At 54.6% G+C, this 20000-nt stretch overlaps 1 protein-coding gene across 1 annotated transcript in view; it reads right to left on the reverse strand.

The window, feature by feature from the left end:
* Positions 1–11217: 11217 nt before the first annotated feature.
* The window catches only part of LOC144677579 (beta-adrenergic receptor kinase 1-like), a 24006-nt gene continuing 15223 nt past the window's right edge, over positions 11218–20000 (reverse strand). Inside the window, exons 8-10 of the mRNA XM_078537631.1 lie at positions 19902–19980; positions 11983–12077; positions 11218–11325 (exon numbers count right to left, since the gene is read on the reverse strand). Of these exons, the coding sequence (XP_078393757.1) occupies positions 11299–11325; positions 11983–12077; positions 19902–19980 (201 nt within the window). The 3' untranslated portion in view covers positions 11218–11298. The remainder of the gene's footprint in view (positions 11326–11982; positions 12078–19901; positions 19981–20000) is intronic.

Genomic DNA, 20000 nt, shown 5'->3' on the forward strand with positions numbered 1-20000 from the left:
TGCGGGGAGTGAGGGGAATAGGGGGATGAGAATGGGTGGGATATTAAAGGGAGCGGGGAGTGAGGGCAGAGACTGGGATTAGACTGGGTGGGATAATAAAGGCTGCAGGGAGTTAGGGGGAGAGTGGGATTAGACTGGGTGGGATATTAAAGGGTGCGGGGAGTGAGGGGGAGAGTGGGATTAGACAGGGTGGTATACTAAAGGGTGTGGGGAGTGAGGGGGAGAGAGGGATTAGACTGGGTGGGATAGTAAAGGGTGCGGGGAGTGAGGGGGAGAGTGGGATTAGACAGGGTGGGATACTAAAGGGTGTGGGGAGTGAGGGGGAGAGAGGGATTAGACTGGGTGGGATATTAAAGGTTGCGGGGAGTGAGGGGGAGAGTGGGATTAGACTGGGTGGGATACTAAAGGGTGTGGGGAGTCAGGGGGAGAGTGGGATTAGACTGGGTGGGATATGAAAGGATGTGGGGAGAGAGGGGGAGAGTGGGATTAGACTGGGTGGGACATTAAAGGGTGCGGGGAGTGAGGGAGAGAGTGGGATTAGACTGGGTGGGATAGTAAAGGGTGCGGGGAGTGAGGGGAAGAGGGGGATGAGAATGGGTGGGATATTAAAGGGAGCGGGGAGTGAGGGCAGAGAGTGGGATCAGACTGGGTGGGATATTAAAGGCTGCAGGGAGTTAGGGGGAGAGTGGGATTAGACTGGGTGGGATATTAAAGGGTGAAGGGAGTGAGGGGGAGAGTGGGATTAGACAGGGTGGGATACTAAAGGGTGTGGGGAGTGAGGGGGAGAGTGGGATTAGACTGGGTGGGATATTAAAGGGTGCGGGGAGTGAGGGGGAGAGTTGGATTAGACTGGGTGGGGTATTAAAGGGTGCGGGGAGTGAGGGGGAGAGTGGGATTAGACTGGGTGGAATATTAAAGGGTGCGGGGTATGAGGGGTGAGAGTGGGATTAGACTGGGTGGGATATTAAAGGGTGCGGGGAGTGACGGGGAGAGTGGGATTAGACTGGGTGGGATATTAAAGGGTGCGGGGAGTGAGGGGGAGAGTGGGATTAGACTGGGTGGGATATTAAAGGGGGCGGGGTATGAGGGGTGAGAGTGGGATTAGACTGGGTGGGATATTAAAGGGTGCGGGAGTGAGGGGGAGAGTGGGATAAGACTAGTTGGGATATGAAAGGGTTCGGGAAGTGAGGGGGAGAGCGGGGATTAGACTGGGTGGGATATTAAAGGGGGCGGAGCGTGAGGGGGAGAGTGGGATTAGACTGGATGGGGTATGGAGGGGTGCGGGGAGTGAGAGGGAGAGTGGGATTAGACTGGGTGGGATAGAAAAGGGAGCGGGGAGTGAGGGAGATAGTGGGATTAGACTGGGTGGGATATTAAAGGGAGCGGGGAGTGAGGGAGATAGTGGGATTAGACTGGATGGGGTATGGAGGGGGGCGGGGAGTGAGAGGGAGAGTGGGATTAGACTGGGAGGGATAAGAAATGGTGTGGGGAGTGAGGGAGAGAGTGGGATTTGACTGGGTGGGATAGTAAAGGGTGCGGGAAGTGAGGGGAAGAGGGGGATTAGACTGGGTGGGATATTAAAGGGAGCGGGGAGTGAGGGGGAGAGTGGGATTTGACTGGGTGGGATAGTAAAGGGTGCGGGAAGTGAGGGGAAGAGGGGGATTAGACTGGGTGGGATATTAAAGGGAGCGGGGAGTGAGGGCAGAGACTGGGATCAGACTGGGTGGGATATTAAAGGGATTGGGGAGTGAGGGGGAGAGTGGGATTAGACTGGGTGGGATATTAAAGGGATTGGGGAGTGAGGGGGAGAGTGGGATAGACTGGGTGGGATATTAAAGGGATTGGGGAGTGAGGGGGAGAGTGGGATTAGACTGGGTCGGATATTAAAGGGTGCGGGGAGTGAGGGGGAGAGTGGGATTAGACTGGGTGGGATATTAAAGGGTGTGGGGAGTGAGGGGGAGAGTGGGATTAGACTGGGTGGGATATTAAAGAGTGCGGGGAGTGAGGGGCAGTTGGGATTAGACTGGGTGGGATATTAAAGGAAGCGGGGATTGAGGGGGGAGAGTGGGATTAAACTGGGTGGGATATTAAAGAGTGCGGGGAGTGAGGGGGAGAGTGGGATTAGACTAGGTGGGATATTAAAGGGTGCGGGGAGTGAGGGGGAGAGTGGGATTAGACTGGGTGGAATATTAAAGGATGCGGGGAGTGAGGGGGAGAGTGGGATTAGACTGGATAGGGTATGGAGGGTGCGGGGAGTGAGGGGTAGAGTGGGATTAGACTGGGTGGGATATTAAAGGGTGCGGGGATTGAGAGGGAGAGTGGGATTAGACTGGGTGGGATATTAAATGATGTGGGGAGTGAGGGGGAGAGTGAGATTAGACTGGGTGGGATATTAAAGGGTGCGGGGAGTGAGAGGGAGAGTAGGATTAGACTGGGTGGGATATTAAAGGCTGCGGGGAGTGTGGGGGAGTGTGGGATTAGACTGTGTGGGATATTAAAGGGTGCGGGGAGTGAGGGGGAGAGTGGGATTAGACTGGGTGGGATATTAAAGGGTGCGGGGAGTGAGGGGGAGAGCGGGATTAGACTGGGTGGGATATTAAAGGGTGCGGGGAGTGAGGGGGAGAGCGGGATTAGACTGGGTGGGATATTAAAGGGTGCGGGGAGTGAGGGGGAGAGCGGGATTAGACTGGGTGGGATGTTAAAGGGTGCGGGAGTGAGGGGGAGAGTGGGATTAGACTGGGTGGGATATCAAAGGGAGCGGGGGGCGAGGGGAAGAGGGAGATTGGACTGGGTGGGATATTAAAGGGTGCGGGGAGTGAGGGGGAGAGTGGGATTAGACTGGGTGGGATAGTAAAGGGTGCGGGGAGTGAGGGGGAGTTGGGATTAGATTGGGTGGGATATTAAATGTTGCGGGGAGTGAGGGGGAGTTGGGATTAGACTGGGTGGGATATTAAAGGGAGCGGGGAGTGAGGGCAGGGAGTGGGATCAGACTGGGTGGGATAATAAAGGCTGCAGGGAGTTAGGGGGAGAGTGGGATTAGACTGGGTGGGATATTAAAGGGTGCGGGGAGTGAGGGGGAGAGTGGGATTAGACTGGGTGGGATACTAAAGGGTGTGGGGAGTGAGGGGGAGAGTGGGATTAGACTGGGTGGGATACTAAAGGGTGTGGGGAGTGAGGGGGAGAGTGGGATTAGACTGGGTGGGATATTAAAGGGTGCGGGGAGTGAGGGGGAGAGTGGGATTAGGCTGGGTGGGATACTAAAGGGAGCGGGGAGTGAGGGCAGAGACTGGGATCAGACTGGGTGGGATATTAAAGGGTGTGGGGAGTGAGGGCAGAGACTGGGATCAGACTGGGTGGGATATTAAAGGGTGCGGGGAGTGAGGGGGAGAGTGGGATTAGGCTGGGTGGGATACTAAAGGGTGCGGGGAGTGAGGGAGGTGAGATTAGACTGGGTGGGATATTAAAGGGTGTGGGGTGTGAGGGTGGAGAGTGGGATTGGACTGGGTGGGATATTAAAGGGTGCGGGGAGTGAGGGGGGGGAGTGGGATTAGATTGGGAGGAATAGTAAATGGTGTGGGGAGTGAGGGGGAGAGTGGGATTAGACTGGGTGGGATATTAAAGGGTGCGGGGACTGAGGGGGAGAGGGGGATTAGACTGGGTGGGATAGTAAAGGGTGCGGCGAGTGAGGGGGAGATTGGGATTAGACTGGGTGGGATACTAAAGGGTGTGGGGAGTGAGGGGGAGAGTGGGATTAGACTGGGTGGGACATTAAAGGGTGCGGGGAGTGAGGGAGAGAGTGGGATTAGACTGGATGGGATAGTAAAGGGTGCGGGGAGTGAGGGGAATAGGGGGATGAGAATGGGTGGGATATTAAAGGGAGCGGGGGAGTGAGGGCAGAGAGTGAGATCAGACTGGGTGGGATAATAAAGGCTGCAGGGAGTTAGGGGGAGAGTGGGATTAGACTGGGTGGGATATTAAAGGGTGCGGGGAGTGAGAGGGAGAGTGGGATTAGACTGGGTGGGATACTAAAGGGTGTGGAGAGTGAGGGGGAGAGTGGGATTAGACTGGGTGGGATATTAAAGGTTGCGGGGAGTGAGGGGGAGAGTGGGATTAGACTGGGTGGGATACTAAAGGGTGTGGAGAGTGAGGGGGAGAGTGGGATTAGACTGGGTGGGATATTAAAGGGTGCGGGGTATGAGGGGTGAGAGTGGGATTAGACTGGGTGGAATATTAAAGGGTGCGGGAGTGAGGGGGAGAGTGGGATTAGACTGGGTGGGATACTAAAGGGTGTGGGGAGTCAGGGGGAGAGTGGGATTAGACTGGGTGGGATATGAAAGGATGTGGGGAGAGAGGGGGAGAGTGGGATTAGACTGGGTGGGACATTAAAGGGTGCGGGGAGTGAGGGAGAGAGTGGGATTAGACTGGGTGGGATAGTAAAGGTTGCGGGGAGTGAGGGGAAGAGGGGGATGAGAATGGGTGGGATATTAAAGGGAGCGGGGAGTGAGGGCAGAGAGTGGGATCAGACTGGGTGGGATATTAAAGGCTGCAGGGAGTTAGGGGGAGAGTGGGATTAGACTGGGTGGGATATTAAAGGGTGAAGGGAGTGAGGGGGAGAGTGGGATTAGACAGGGTGGGATACTAAAGGGTGTGGGGAGTGAGGGGGAGAGTGGGATTAGACTGGGTGGGATATTAAAGGGTGCGGGGAGTGAGGGGGAGAGTTGGATTAGACTGGGTGGGGTATTAAAGGGTGCGGGGAGTGAGGGGGAGAGTGGGATTAGACTGGGTGGAATATTAAAGGGTGCGGGGTATGAGGGGTGAGAGTGGGATTAGACTGGGTGGGATATTAAAGGGTGCGGGGAGTGACGGGGAGAGTGGGATTAGACTGGGTGGGATATGAAAGGGTGCGGGGAGTGAGGGGGAGAGTGGGATTAGACTGGGTGGGATATTAAAGGGGGCGGGGAGTGAGGGGGAGAGTTGGATTAGACTGGGTGGGGTATTAAAGGGTGCGGGGAGTGAGGGGGAGAGTGGGATTAGACTGGGTGGAATATTAAAGGGTGCGGGGTATGAGGGGTGAGAGTGGGATTAGACTGGGTGGGATATTAAAGGGTGCGGGGAGTGACGGGGAGAGTGGGATTAGACTGGGTGGGATATGAAAGGGTGCGGGGAGTGAGGGGGAGAGTGGGATTAGACTGGGTGGGATATTAAAGGGGGCGGGGTATGAGGGGTGAGAGTGGGATTAGACTGGGTGGGATATTAAAGGGTGCGGGAGTGAGGGGGAGAGTGGGATAAGACTAGTTGGGATATGAAAGGGTTCGGGAAGTGAGGGGGAGAGCGGGGATTAGACTGGGTGGGATATTAAAGGGGGCGGAGCGTGAGGGGGAGAGTGGGATTAGACTGGATGGGGTATGGAGGGGTGCGGGGAGTGAGAGGGAGAGTGGGATTAGACTGGGTGGGAAAGAAAAGGGAGCGGGGAGTGAGGGAGATAGTGGGATTAGACTGGGTGGGATATTAAAGGGAGCGGGGAGTGAGGGAGATAGTGGGATTAGACTGGATGGGGTATGGAGGGGGGCGGGGAGTGAGAGGGAGAGTGGGATTAGACTGGGAGGGATAATAAATGGTGTGGGGAGTGAGGGAGAGAGTGGGATTTGACTGGGTGGGATAGTAAAGGGTGCGGGAAGTGAGGGGAAGAGGGGGATTAGACTGGGTGGGATATTAAAGGGAGCGGGGAGTGAGGGGGAGAGTGGGATTTGACTGGGTGGGATAGTAAAGGGTGCGGGAAGTGGGGGGAAGAGGGGGATTAGACTGGGTGGGATATTAAAGGGAGCGGGGAGTGAGGGCAGAGACTGGGATCAGACTGGGTGGGATATTAAAGGGATTGGGGAGTGAGGGGGAGAGTGGGATTAGACTGGGTGGGATATTAAAGGGATTGGGGAGTGAGGGGGAGAGTGGGATAGACTGGGTGGGATATTAAAGGGATTGGGGAGTGAGGGGGAGAGTGGGATTAGACTGGGTCGGATATTAAAGGGTGCGGGGAGTGAGGGGGAGAGTGGGATTAGACTGGGTGGGATATTAAAGGGTGTGGGGAGTGAGGGGGAGAGTGGGATTAGACTGGGTGGGATATTAAAGAGTGCGGGGAGTGAGGGGCAGTTGGGATTAGACTGGGTGGGATATTAAAGGAAGCGGGGATTGAGGGGGGAGAGTGGGATTAAACTGGGTGGGATATTAAAGAGTGCGGGGAGTGAGGGGGAGAGTGGGATTAGACTAGGTGGGATATTAAAGGGTGCGGGGAGTGAGGGGGAGAGTGGGATTAGACTGGGTGGAATATTAAAGGATGCGGGGAGTGAGGGGGAGAGTGGGATTAGACTGGATAGGGTATGGAGGGTGCGGGGAGTGAGGGGTAGAGTGGGATTAGACTGGGTGGGATATTAAAGGGTGCGGGGATTGAGAGGGAGAGTGGGATTAGACTGGGTGGGATATTAAATGATGTGGGGAGTGAGGGGGAGAGTGAGATTAGACTGGGTGGGATATTAAAGGGTGCGGGGAGTGAGAGGGAGAGTAGGATTAGACTGGGTGGGATATTAAAGGGTGCGGGGAGTGTGGGGGAGTGTGGGATTAGACTGTGTGGGATATTAAAGGGTGCGGGGAGTGAGGGGGAGAGTGGGATTAGACTGGGTGGGATATTAAAGGGTGCGGGGAGTGAGGGGGAGAGCGGGATTAGACTGGGTGGGATATGAAAGGGTGCGGGGAGTGAGGGGGAGAGTGGTATTAGACTGGGTGGGATGTTAAAGGGTGCGGGAGTGAGGGGGAGAGTGGGATTAGACTGGGTGGGATATCAAAGGGAGCGGGGGGCGAGGGGAAGAGGGAGATTGGACTGGGTGGGATATTAAAGGGTGCGGGGAGTGAGGGGGAGAGTGGGATTAGACTGGGTGGGATAGTAAAGGGTGCGGGGAGTGAGGGGGAGTTGGGATTAGATTGGGTGGGATATTAAATGTTGCGGGGAGTGAGGGGAGAGTGGGATTAGACTGGGTGGGATATTAAATGTTGCGGGGAGTGAGGGGGAGTTGGGATTAGACTGGGTGGGATATTAAAGGACGTGGGGAGTGAGGGGGAGAGGGGGATGAGAATGGGTGGGATATTAAAGGGAGCGGGGAGTGAGGGCAGGGAGTGGGATCAGACTGGGTGGGATAATAAAGGCTGCAGGGAGTTAGGGGGAGAGTGGGATTAGACTGGGTGGGATATTAAAGGGTGCGGGGAGTGAGGGGGAGAGTGGGATTAGACTGGGTGGGATATTAAAGGGTGCGGGGAGTGAGGGGGAGAGTGGGATTAGGCTGGGTGGGATACTAAAGGGAGCGGGGAGTGAGGGCAGAGACTGGGATCAGACTGGGTGGGATATTAAAGGGTGCGGGGAGTGAGGGGGAGAGTGGGATTAGGCTGGGTGGGATACTAAAGGGAGCGGGGAGTGAGGGCAGAGACTGGGATCAGACTGGGTGGGATATTAAAGGGTGCGGGGAGTGAGGGGGAGAGTGGGAGTAGGCTGGGTGGGATACTAAAGGGTGCGGGGAGTGAGGGAGGTGAGATTAGACTGGGTGGGATATTAAAGGGTGTGGGGTGTGAGGGTGGAGAGTGGGATTGGACGGGGTGGGATATTAAAGGGTGCGGGGAGTGAGGGGGGGGAGTGGGATTAGATTGGGAGGAATAGTAAATGGTGTGGGGAGTGAGGGGGAGAGTGGGATTAGACTGGGTGGGATATTAAAGGGTGCGGGGACTGAGGGGGAGAGGGGGATTAGACTGGGTGGGATAGTAAAGGGTGCGGCGAGTGAGGGGGAGATTGGGATTAGACTGGGTGGGATACTAAAGGGTGTGGGGAGTGAGGGGGAGAGTGGGATTAGACTGGGTGGGATATGAAAGGATGTGGGGAGAGTGGGGGAGAGTGGGATTAGACTGGGTGGGACATTAAAGGGTGCGGGGAGTGAGGGAGAGAGTGGGATTAGACTGGGTGGGATAGTAAAGGGTGCGGGGAGTGAGGGGAAGAGGGGGATGAGAATGGGTGGGATATTAAAGGGAGCGGGGAGTGAGGGCAGAGAGTGGGATCAGACTGGGTGGGATAATAAAGGCTGCAGGGAGTTAGGGGGAGAGTGGGATTAGACTGGGTGGGATATTAAAGGGTGCGGGGAGTGAGGGGGAGAGTGGGATTAGACAGGGTGGGATACTAAAGGGTGTGGGGAGTGAGGGGGAGAGTGGGATTAGACTGGGTGGGATATTAAAGGGTGCGGGGAGTGAGGGGGAGAGTTGGATTAGACTGGGTGGGATATTAATGGGTGTGGGGAGTGAGGGTGAGAGTGGGATTAGACTGGGTGGGATATTAAAGGGTGCGGGGAGTGACGGGGAGAGTGGGATTAGACTGGGTGGGATATTAAAGGGTGCGGGGAGTGAGGGGGAGAGTGGGATTAGACTGGGTGGGATATTAAAGGGGGCGGGGTATGAGGGGTGAGAGTGGGATTAGACTGGGTGGGATATTAAAGGGTGCGGGAGTGAGGGGGAGAGTGGGATAAGACTAGTTGGGATATGAAAGGGTTCGGGAAGTGAGGGGGAGAGCGGGGATTAGACTGGGTGGGATATTAAAGGGGGCGGAGAGTGAGGGGGAGAGTGGGATTAGACTGGATGGGGTATGGAGGGGTGCGGGGAGTGAGAGGGAGAGTGGGATTAGACTGGGTGGGATAGAAAAGGGAGCGGGGAGTGAGGGAGATAGTGGGATTAGACTGGGTGGGATATTAAAGGGAGCGGGGAGTGAGGGAGATAGTGGGATTAGACTGGATGGGGTATGGAGGGGGGCGGGGAGTGAGAGGGAGAGTGGGATTAGACTGGGAGGGATAATAAATGGTGTGGGGAGTGAGGGAGAGAGTGGGATTTGACTGGGTGGGATAGTAAAGGGTGCGGGAAGTGAGGGGAAGAGGGGGATTAGACTGGGTGGGATATTAAAGGGAGCGGGGAGTGAGGGGGAGAGTGGGATTTGACTGGGTGGGATAGTAAAGGGTGCGGGAAGTGAGGGGAAGAGGGGGATTAGACTGGGTGGGATATTAAAGGGAGCGGGGAGTGAGGGCAGAGACTGGGATCAGACTGGGTGGGATAATAAAGGGTGCGGGGAGTGAGGGGTAGAGTGGGATTAGACTGGGTGGGATATTAAAGGGATTGGGGAGTGAGGGGGAGAGTGGGATTAGACTGGGTGGGATATTAAAGGGATTGGGGAGTGACGGGGAGAGTGGGATTAGACTGGGTGGGATATTAAAGGGATTGGGGAGTGAGGGGGAGAGTCGGATTAGACTGGGTCGGATATTAAAGGGTGCGGGGAGTGTGGGGGAGAGTGGGATTAGACTGGTTGGGATATTAAAGGGTGTGGGGAGTGAGGGGGAGAGTGGGATTAGACTGGGTGGGATATTAAAGGGTGCGGGGAGTGAGGGGGAGAGTGGGATTAGACTGGGTGGGATATTAAAGGGTGCGGGGAGTGAGGGGGAGAGTGGGATTAGACTGGGTGGGATATTAAAGGGTGCGGGGAGTGAGGGGGAGAGTGGGGATTAGACTGGATGGGGTATGGAGGGGTGCGGGGAGTGAGAGGGAGAGTGGGATTAGACTGGGTGGGATATTAAAGGGTGTAGGGAGTGAGGGGATGATTGGGATTAGACTGGGTGGGATATTAAAGGGTGCGGGGAGTGAGGGGGAGAGTGGGATTAGACTGGGTGGGATATTAAATGGTGTGGGGAGTGACGGGGAGAGTGGGATTAGGCTGGGTGGGATATGGAGGGTGCGGGGAGTGAGGGGGAGAGTGGGATTAGGCTGGGTGGGATATGGAGGGTGCGGGGAGTGAGAGGGAGAGTGGGATTAGACTGGGTGGGATATTAAAGGGTACGGGGAGTGAGGAGAGTGGGATTAGACTGGGTGGGATATTAAAGGTTGCGGGGAGTGAGGGGGAGAGTGGGATTAGACTGGGTGGGACATAGTGTTCGGGGAGTGAGGGGGAGAGTGGGATTAGACTGGGTGGGATATTAAAGGGTGTGGGGAGTGAGGGGGAGAGTGGGATTAGACTGGGTGGGATATTAAAGGGTGCGGGGAGTGAGGGGGAGAGTGGGATTAGACTGGGTGGACTATTAATGAGTGTGGGGCGTGAGGGGGAGAGTGGGATTAGACTGGGTGGGATATTAAAGGGTGCGGGGAGTGAGGGGGAGAGTGGGATTAGACTGGGTGGACTATTAATGAGTGTGGGGCGTGAGGGGGAGAGTGGGATTAGACTGGGTGGGATATTAAAGGGTGCGGGGAGTGAGGGGGAGAGTGGGGTTAGACTGGATGGGGTATGGAGGGTGCGGGGAGTGAGAGAGAGAGTGTGATTGGACTGGGTGGGATATTAAAGGTCGCGGGGAGTGAGGGGGAGAGTGGGATTAGACTGGGTGGGATATTAAAGGTCGCGGGGAGTGAGGGGGAGAGTGGGATTAGACTGGGTGGGATATTGAAGGGTACGGGGAGTGAGGGGGAGAGTGGGATTAGACTGGGTGGGACATCAAAGTTTTCGGGGAGTGAGGGGGAGAGTGGGATTAGACTGGGTGGGATATTAAAGGGTGCGGGGAGTGAGGGGGAGAGTGGGATTTGACTGGGTGGGATATTAAAGGGTGCGGGGAGTGAGGGGGAGAGTGGGGTTAGACTGGGTGGGATATTAAAGGGTGTGGGGAGTGAGGGGGGAGAGTGGGATTAGACTGGGTGGGATATTAAAGGGTGCGGGGAGTGAGGGGGAGAGTGGGATTTGACTGGGTGGGATATTAAAGGGTGCGGGGAGTGAGGGGGAGAGTGGGATTGGACTGGGTGGGGTATGGAGGGTGCGGGGAGTGAGGGGGAGAGTGTGATTGGACTGGGTGGGATATTAAAGGGTGCGGGGAGTGAGGGGGAGAGTGGGATTGGACTGGGTGGGATATTAAAGGGTGCGGGGAGTGAGGGGGAGAGTGGGATTGGACTGGGTGGGATATTAAAGGGTGCGGGGAGTGAGAGGGAGAGTGGGATTGGACTGGGTGGGGTATGGAGGGTGCGGGGAGTGCGGGGAGAGTGGGATTGGACTGGGTGGGGTATGGAGGGTGCGGGGAGTGAGTGCGAGTTTTGTTAGGGTTGGGGGAGTTAGGGGAGGGTCTCCGGAAGTCTTTCCGATCGGGAATCTGCTCTCTGCTGGTCGAGACTCACCCCTGGAGGAGGTAGTATAGTACGCAGCCTAAGGAGAACCAGTCAGCGCTGCTGTTGTAGGATGTCCCCTTCTCCATCACTTCAGGCGCGATGTAACCCAGCGATCCCCTGCAGCCAGGTCAAAGGGCAATGGTCAGCACAGGGTCACTTGACCTCTTAAAGGGGCAGGCCGCCCCCTCCCCTCCCCACCCCTGGCCTATCGTTTCCCCCAGCCAGCCACTGACAGGGGTGGTCTCTCCGCCCACCCACCCCAACGCAGCATCTCTCCAAGGGACAGTCCCTCTCACTCCCCACCCCGCGTCGTAAATGGACAGGCCTTTTCCCCCTTGCACTGACTCTACCTTTTCATAGCGACAGTCCCATCCCCAATGCCCGTACAGGCTCTTCGAGGGGCAGTTCCATGGTGTACAGTTGCTTAAAGGAATTGACTCTTCCCTCAACACCACTTGGGCTCTTAAAGGGACAGACCCTTCCCCTGACCCGGCCTTTTAAAGGGACAGTCCCTTTTATTTTATCCCCCACCCCCCCCACCCAATCTGCTCCGTCAAGGAACAGACCCTCCCCTTGTCCCCACTTGGATTCTTAAAGGGGCAGATCCTTCCCCCTTAGCCCCGTGCGGAGCCTTAAAGGGGAAGGCCCCTTCTCCCGACTCCACTCAGCCGCGCAAAGGGACAATAAGCTTCACCCAGCATTTCGAAGAGGCAGTAACTCAGCCTCGGCCCGTGGAGGGTGAGGGTAGAGGGAGGGGCAGGCTCCTCTACTCACACTGTGGCGGTCGGCAAACTCTTGGAGAAATCCCAGGCAAGGTGCATGTTCGAGATCATAACATGGCCGCCGCTGCTTAGCACAATGTTCGAGGGCTAGAGGAAAGACGGTGGGAGGCAAGAGGAGATTGGAGGTCAGTCAATAAACAGATGGGGCTCTGGGTCTTCTATTAGAGGGAAGGGAGCAGCGTCCAACCCACTGCAATCCCCCGCACCCCACACCTCCCTCCCCCCCCACTCCACCCCCACCCAACAAAACCCAGTCACCCCTTCCTCATCAGAGAGAGACAGGAGCCACAGTCCATGGACGATGACCCAGTTTCACCTCATAGAGACTAACCACGTCCCATTGACATTTCGTGGCCCCTGTGTCCGTCTCCCATTTTAACCCCTTTCCATTTTTAACTCAAATTAGGTGGCGGACAGTCTCACTGGCTCCCTCAGGTCTCCAGCCTTGCCATTCACAGGACAAACTCCAGTCTCCCCCGTGCCTTTCGCGAGTTGGGACATCTCGAAGTGAGGGGCAGTGGATAAACAGAGGGTGAGGCGGCTCAGGGTGTCTTCATTCACCTACCGGGAGCGGAGACGACCGGAACCTGTGAGGGACACCTCTCCTCGGGCAGGGGGGTGCTGAGTTTGAAAAAAAAAAACATCCAGGAGTGACCTCGCAGGAAAACTGTAAGTTTATTGGTTGGCGAGAAGCTGCTGTTTTAGGGAGCGTGTTTAAATAGCATAAAACTAGAAAAACATATCATTTATAAAGAAGTAGTTATTTGGATTTCGGTAAAGAATGCTAGCAATAGGGAAGTAAAGTTAAATCAAGTCACAGTGAAATGAAGTAATAAAGCAAACCAATGTCAGATAAAGTTAGCATAAATGGAGTAAAGTTACCAGTAATTTATTCTACTTACTCTAAATGTAATAAATAGTTTTTAGAGTTACAGGGTGGCAGGTCAGCTTGGCCAAGTGGAGTGCGCATCCTGCAGTACGTGTGAAGTCGTGGGCATCCCCGACAAACACGGTCTGTGGGAGGTGTCACCAGCTGCACAGGCTTGAGGTCTGGGTTTCAGAACGTGAGCGGTGACTGGAGTCACTGCTGTGCATCTGCGAGGACGGGGGACGATGTGGGTAGCATCTTTAGGGAGGTGGTCACACCGCAGGTCAGAAGCGCGCAACCAGGGAGGGAATGGGTGACCGCCAGGCAGTCTAAGAGAAGCAGGCAGGCCCTGCAGGAGTCCCCCGAGTCTACCCCGCTCCCGCTTCCAAGTTCGCGGATGACACAAAGCTAGACAGGAATGTGCGTTGTGAGGAAGATGTAAAGCGATTACATGAGGATTTGGACAGACTTAGTGAGTGGGCAAGAACATGGCAGATGGAATATAATGTGGAAAGCTGTGAGGTGACCCACTTTGGTAGGAGGAACAGATGTGCAGAGTATTTCCTAAATGGTGAGAGATTAGAAAGTGTGGATGTACCAAGGGACCCGGGTGTCCTTGTCGATAAGTCACTGAAAGCCAACTTGCAGGAGCAGCCGGCAATTAGGAAGGTTAATGGAATATTAGCCTTTATCGCAAGAGGATTTGAGTACAGGAGTAGTGAAGTCTTGCTTCATAAGACCATAAGACATAGGAGCAGAAAGTAGGCCATTCGGCCCATCGAGTCTGCCCCGCCATTCAATCATGGCTGATAAGTTTCTCAATCCAATTCTCCCGCCTTCTCCCCGTAACCTTTGATCCCCCTTACCAATCAAGAACCTATCTATCTTGGTCTTAAATATACTCAATGACCTGGCCTCCACAGCCTTCTGTGGCAATGAATTCCATAGATTCACCCACTCTCTCTGGCTAAAGAAGTTTCTCCTCATCTCCGTTCTAAAAGGTCTTCCCTTTACTCTGAGGCTGTGCCCTCGGGTCCTAGTCTCTCCTACTCATGGAAACATCTTCCCCCACGTCCCACTCTATCCAGGCCTTTCAGTATTAAATTGGATAGAAGCTGGGTTACACTGCACCTGGAGTTAGTGTGTGCAGTTCTGGACCCCTTGCCTCAGAAAGGATATTATTGCCACGGAGGGAATGCAGTGAAGTTTCACCAGACTTGTTCCCGGGAAGGGCGGGACTGTCTTATGAAGAGAGATTGGGGAAACTGGGCCTGTGTTCTCTAGAGTTTCGAAGAATGAGAGGTGATCTCATTGTAACCTACAAAATACTTTAAAGTAATGGACAGGGGAGATGTAGGTAAGATGCTTCCCCCATGGTTGGGGAGTCTAGAACCAGGGGACACCATTTCAAAATAAAGGGGGAAGCCACCTGGGACCGAGACGGGGAGGAATTTCTTTACTCCGAGGGTTGCGAATCTTTGGAATTCTCTAGCCCAGAGGGCCGGGTAAGCTCAGTCACTGAGTGTGTTTAAGGCAGAGATTGACAGATTTCTGATTGACAATAACGTAAAGGGTTATGGGGAGAGTGTGGGTAAAAAGCATTGAAGTGCTCGAGCAGCCATTGTATGGTGGAGCAGGCTCGATGGGCTGAATGGCCTTCTCCTGCTCCTATGTTCCTATGGCCATCGAACGTGCAGGCTCTGCTGTCATGTAGGACACTCAGCAGCCAAACATGCGCACAGGAAGATCCCACAGACAACAAACTGATCAATGACTAAAATATCTGCTTTTAAGATGATGGCTGAGAAATAAGTATTGCCCCTAGACATCGGGGGGGTCACTGCTGTATCACTCCTGATGCTGGGAGCTTTGGCATTTAGCTGAAAGGGCAGACGGGACTTCAGTTTAATGTTACACCCTGTAAACAGCTACACCTGACAGTGCGGCGCTCCCTCAGTACTGACCCTCCGACAGTGCAGCACTCCCTCAGTACTGACCCTCCGACAGTGCAGCACTCCCTCAGTACTGACCCTCCGACAGTGCGGAACTCCCTCAGTACTGACCCTCCAATAGTGCGGCACTCCCTCAGTACTGACCCTCCGACAGTGCGGCACTCCCTCAGTACTGACCCTCCGACAGTGCAGTGCTCCCTCAGTACTGACCCTCCGACAGTGCGGAACTCCCTCAGTACTGACCCTCTGACAGTGCGGCACTCCCTCAGTACTGACCCTCCGACAGTGCGGAACTCCCTCAGTACTGACCCTCCAATAGTGCGGCACTCCCTCAGTACTGACCCTCTGACAGTGCGGCACTCCCTCAGTACTGACCCTCCGACAGTGCAGTGCTCCCTCAGTACTGACCCTCCGACAGTGCGGCACTCCCTCAGTACTGACCCTCCGACAGTGCGGAACTCCCTCAGTACTGACCCTCCAATAGTGCGGCACTCCCTCAGTACTGACCCTCTGACAGTGCGGCACTCCCTCAGTACTGACCCTCCGACAGTGCAGTGCTCCCTCAGTACTGACCCTCTGACAGTGCGGAACTCCCTCAGTACTGACCCTCCGAATGTACAGTGCTCTCTCAGTACTGACCCTCTGACAGTGCGGAACACCCTCAGTATTGACCCTCCGACAGTGCGGCGCTTCCTCAGTACTGACCCTCCGACAGTGCAGCACTCCCTCAGTACTGACCCTCCGACAGTGCAGCACTCCCTCAGCAGTGACCCTCCGACAGTGCGGTGCTCCCTCAGTACTGACCCTCCGACAGTGCGGCGCTCCCTCAGTACTGACCCTCCGACAGTGCGGCGCTCCCTCAGTACTGACCCTCCGACAGTGCGGCACTCCCTCAGTACTGACCCTCCGACAGTGTGGCACTCCCTCAGTACTGACCCTCCGACAGTGCGGCACTGTACCTACACCACAGGTGCTGCAGCGGCTCACGAAGAAAGCTCACCACCTCCTTCGCAAGGGGTAATTGGGGATGGCAAACAAATTCTGGTCTTGAGAGCCCACATATCAGAATTCCCACTCACCCTTCAATCCACATACCTTGAAAACCTCCCACTCTCCCCCTCACTCCCTACCCACTTTAATATCCCACACAGTCTAATCCCACTCCTCGTCACTCCCTGCACCGTTTAGTATCACACCAAGTCTAATCGCACTCCCATACTCTCCCAGTTAGTACCTTCAGGTCTCTATGCACAATAGAGTATTTGTGAATGTGCTCCAAACCGAGTATGATCTCCACCATATAAAATCTGGCCTCGGACTCCAATATAATATTGTTTTTTGTCAGTTTCTGGAGGTCACCACCTAGTGAGAGACGCATGCACATTGTCAGCTGTCTCAGTCCCCTCTCTCTCAGGGAGATACCTGTACACTGACTGGTGTCTCTCAGTCCCCTCTCTCTCAGGGAGATATCTGTACACTGACTGGTGTCTCTCAGTCCCCTCTCTCTCTCACAGGGAGATATCTGTACACTGACTGGTGTCTCTCAGTCCCCTCTCTCTCTCACAGGGAGATATCTGTACACTGACTGGTGTCTCTCAGTCCCTCTCTCTCTCTCGGGAGATATCTGTACAGTGACTGGTGTCTCAGTCCCTCTCTCTCTCTCAGGGAGATATCTGTACACTGACTGGTGTCTCTCAGTCCCCTCTCTCTCTCTGGGAGATATCTGTACACTGACTGGTGTCTCTCAGTCCTCTCTCTCTCAGGGAGATATCTGTACACTGACTGGTGTCTCTCAGTCCCACTCTCTCAGGCAGATATCTGTACATTGACTGGTGTCTCTCAGTCCCTTCTCTCTCTCTCTCAGGGAGATATCTGTACACTAACTGGTGTCTCTCAGTCCTCTCTCTCTCAGGGAGATATCTGTACACTGACCGGTGTCTCTCATTTCCCTCCCTCTCTCTCAGGGAGATATCTGTACACTGACTGGTGTCTCTCAGTCCCTCTCTCTTTCAGGGAGATATCTGTACATTGACTGGTGTCTCTCAGTCCCCTCTCTCTCAGGGAGATATCTGTACACTGACTGGTGTCTCTCAGTTCCCTCTCTCTCTCAGGGAGATATCTGTAAACTGACTGGTGTCTCTCAGCCCCTCTCTCTCAGGGAGATATCTGTACACTGACTGGTGTCTATCAGTCCCTCTCTCTCTCAGGGAGATATCTGTACACTGACTGGTGTCTCTCAGTCCTCTCTCTCTCTCAGGGAGATATCTGTACACTGACTGGTGTCTCTCAGCCCCTCTCTCTTTCAGGGAGATATCTGTACACTGATTGGTGTCTATCAGTCCCTCTCTCTCTCAGGGAGATATCTGTACACTGACTGGTGTCTCTCAGTCCCCTCTCTCTCTCAGGGAGATATCTGTACACTGACTGGTGTCTCTCAGTCCCCTCTCTCTCTCTCAGGGAGATATCTGTACACTGATTGGTGTCGCTCAGTCCCCTCTCTCTCTCAGGGAGATATCTGTACACTGACTGGTGTCTCTCAGTCCCCTCTCTCTCTCTCAGGGAGATATCTGTACACTGATTGGTGTCTCTCAGTCCCCTCTCTCTCTCAGGGAGATATCTGTACACTGACTGGTGTCTCTCAGTCCCCTCTCTCTCTCTCAGGGAGATATCTGTACACTGACTGGTGTCTATCAGTCCCTCTCTCTCTCAGGGAGATATCTGTACACTGACTGGTGTCTCTCAGTCCTCTCTCTCTCAGGGAGATATCTGTACACCGACTGGTGTCTCTCAGTCCCTCTCTCTCAGGGAGATATCTGTACACTGAATGGTGTCTCTCAGTCCCCTCTCTCTCTCTCAGGGAGATATCTGTACACTGACTGGTGTCTCTCAGTCCCCCCTCTCTCTCAGGGAGATATCTGTACACTGACTGGTGTCTCTCAGTCCCCTCTCTCTCAGCGAGATATCTGTACACTGACTGGTGTCTCTCAGTCCCCTCTCTCTCTCAGGGAGATATCTGTACACTGACTGGTGTCTCTCAGTCCCCCCTCTCTCTCAGGGAGATATCTGTACACTGACTGGTGTCTCTCAGTCACCTCTCTCTCTCAGGGAGATATCTGTACACTGACTGGTGTCTCTCAGTCACCTCTCTCTCTCAGGGAGATATCTGTACACTGACTGGTGTCTCTCAGTCCCCTCTCTCTCTCAGGGAGATATCTGTACACTGACTGGTGTCTCTCAGTCCCCTCTCTCTCAGGGAGATATCTGTACACTGACTGGTGTCTCTCAGTCACCTCTCTCTCTCAGGGAGATATCTGTACACTGACTGGTGTCTCTCAGTCACCTCTCTCTCTCAGGGAGATATCTGTACACTGACTGGTGTCTCTCAGTCCCCTCTCTCTCTCTCAGGAGATATCTGTACACTGACTGGTGTCTCTCAGCGCCCTCTCTCTCTCAGGGAGATATCTGTACACTGACTGGTGTCTCTCAGCCCCTCTCTCTCTCAGGGAGATATCTGTACACTGACTGGTGTCTCTCAGTCCCCTCTCTCTCAGGGTTGATATCTGTACACTGACTGGTGTCTCTCAGTCCCCTCTCTCTCTTTCAGGGAGATATCTGTACACTGACTGGTGTCTCTCAGTCCCCTCTCTCTCAGGGTTGATATCTGTACACTGACTGGTGTCTCTCAGTCCCCTCTCTCTCAGGGTTGATATCTGTACACTGACTGGTGTCTCTCAGTCCCCTCTCTCTCTCTCAGGGAGATATTTGTACACTGACTGGTGTCTCTCAGTCCCCTCTCTCTCAGGGAGATATCTGTACACTGACTGGTGTCTCTCAGTCCCTCTCTCTCTCAGGGAGATATCTGTACACTGAATGGTGTCTCTCAGTCCCCTCTCTCTCTCAGGGAGATACCTGTACACTGACTGGTGTCTCTCAGTCCCCCTCTCTCTCAGGGTTGATATCTGTACACTGACTGGTGTCTCTCAGTCCCCTCTCTCTCTGAGGGAGATATCTGTACACTGACTGGTGTCTCTCAGTCCCCTCTCTCTCAGGGTTGATATCTGTACACTGACTGGTGTCTCTCAGTCCCCTCTCTCTCAGGGTTGATATCTGTACACTGACTGGTGTCTCTCAGTCCCCTCTCTCTCTCTCAGGGAGATATCTGTACACTGACTGGTGTCTCTCAGTCCCCTCTCTCTCAGGGAGATATCTGTACACTGACTGGTGGCTCTCAGTCCCTCTCTCTCTCAGGGAGATATCTGTACACTGACTGGTGTCTCTCAGTCCCCTCTCTCTCTCAGGGAGATATCTGTACACTGACTGGTGTCTCTCAGTCCCCTCTCTCTCAGGGTTGATATCTGTACACTGACTGGTGTCTCTCAGTCCCCCCTCTCTCTCTCAGGGAGATATCTGTACACTGACTGGTGTCTCTCAGTCCCCCTCTCTCTCAGGGTTGATATCTGTACACTGACTGGTGTCTCTCAGTCCCCTCTCTCTCTGAGGGAGATATCTGTACACTGACTGGTGTCTCTCAGTCCCCTCTCTCTCAGGGTTGATATCTGTACACTGACTGGTGTCTCTCAGTCCCCTCTCTCTCAGGGTTGATATCTGTACACTGACTGGTGTCTCTCAGTCCCCTCTCTCTCTCTCAGGGAGATATCTGTACACTGACTGGTGTCTCTCAGTCCCCTCTCTCTCAGGGAGATATCTGTACACTGACTGGTGGCTCTCAGTCCCTCTCTCTCTCAGGGAGATATCTGTACACTGACTGGTGTCTCTCAGTCCCCTCTCTCTCTCAGGGAGATATCTGTACACTGACTGGTGTCTCTCAGTCCCCTCTCTCTCAGGGTTGATATCTGTACACTGACTGGTGTCTCTCAGTCCCCCCTCTCTCTCTCAGGGAGATATCTGTACACTGACTGGTGTCTCTCAGTCCCCTCTCTCTCAGGGTTGATATCTGTACACTGACTGGTGTCTCTCAGTCCCCTGACTCTCGGTGCGCAATGTGCGCACTGACCTGTCGTAGGGGTTGATGGGTCAGACACCGGCCTCTTGGTGTCGAGGGTTGTTGGGTCTCGGCCGACGCTCACTTACCCACCGTGTAATCCAGGACGTAGCAGAGCCTTTTGTCCGTTTGGAAGGCGTACGTTAGCTGTACGAGGAAGGGGCATTCCTGGGAGGGACAGATAGAGT

The sequence above is a fragment of the Cetorhinus maximus genome, unplaced genomic scaffold (genome assembly GCF_964194155.1).
Source record: "Cetorhinus maximus unplaced genomic scaffold, sCetMax3.hap1.1 HAP1_SCAFFOLD_2700, whole genome shotgun sequence".
Classification (NCBI taxonomy): domain Eukaryota; kingdom Metazoa; phylum Chordata; class Chondrichthyes; order Lamniformes; family Cetorhinidae; genus Cetorhinus; species Cetorhinus maximus.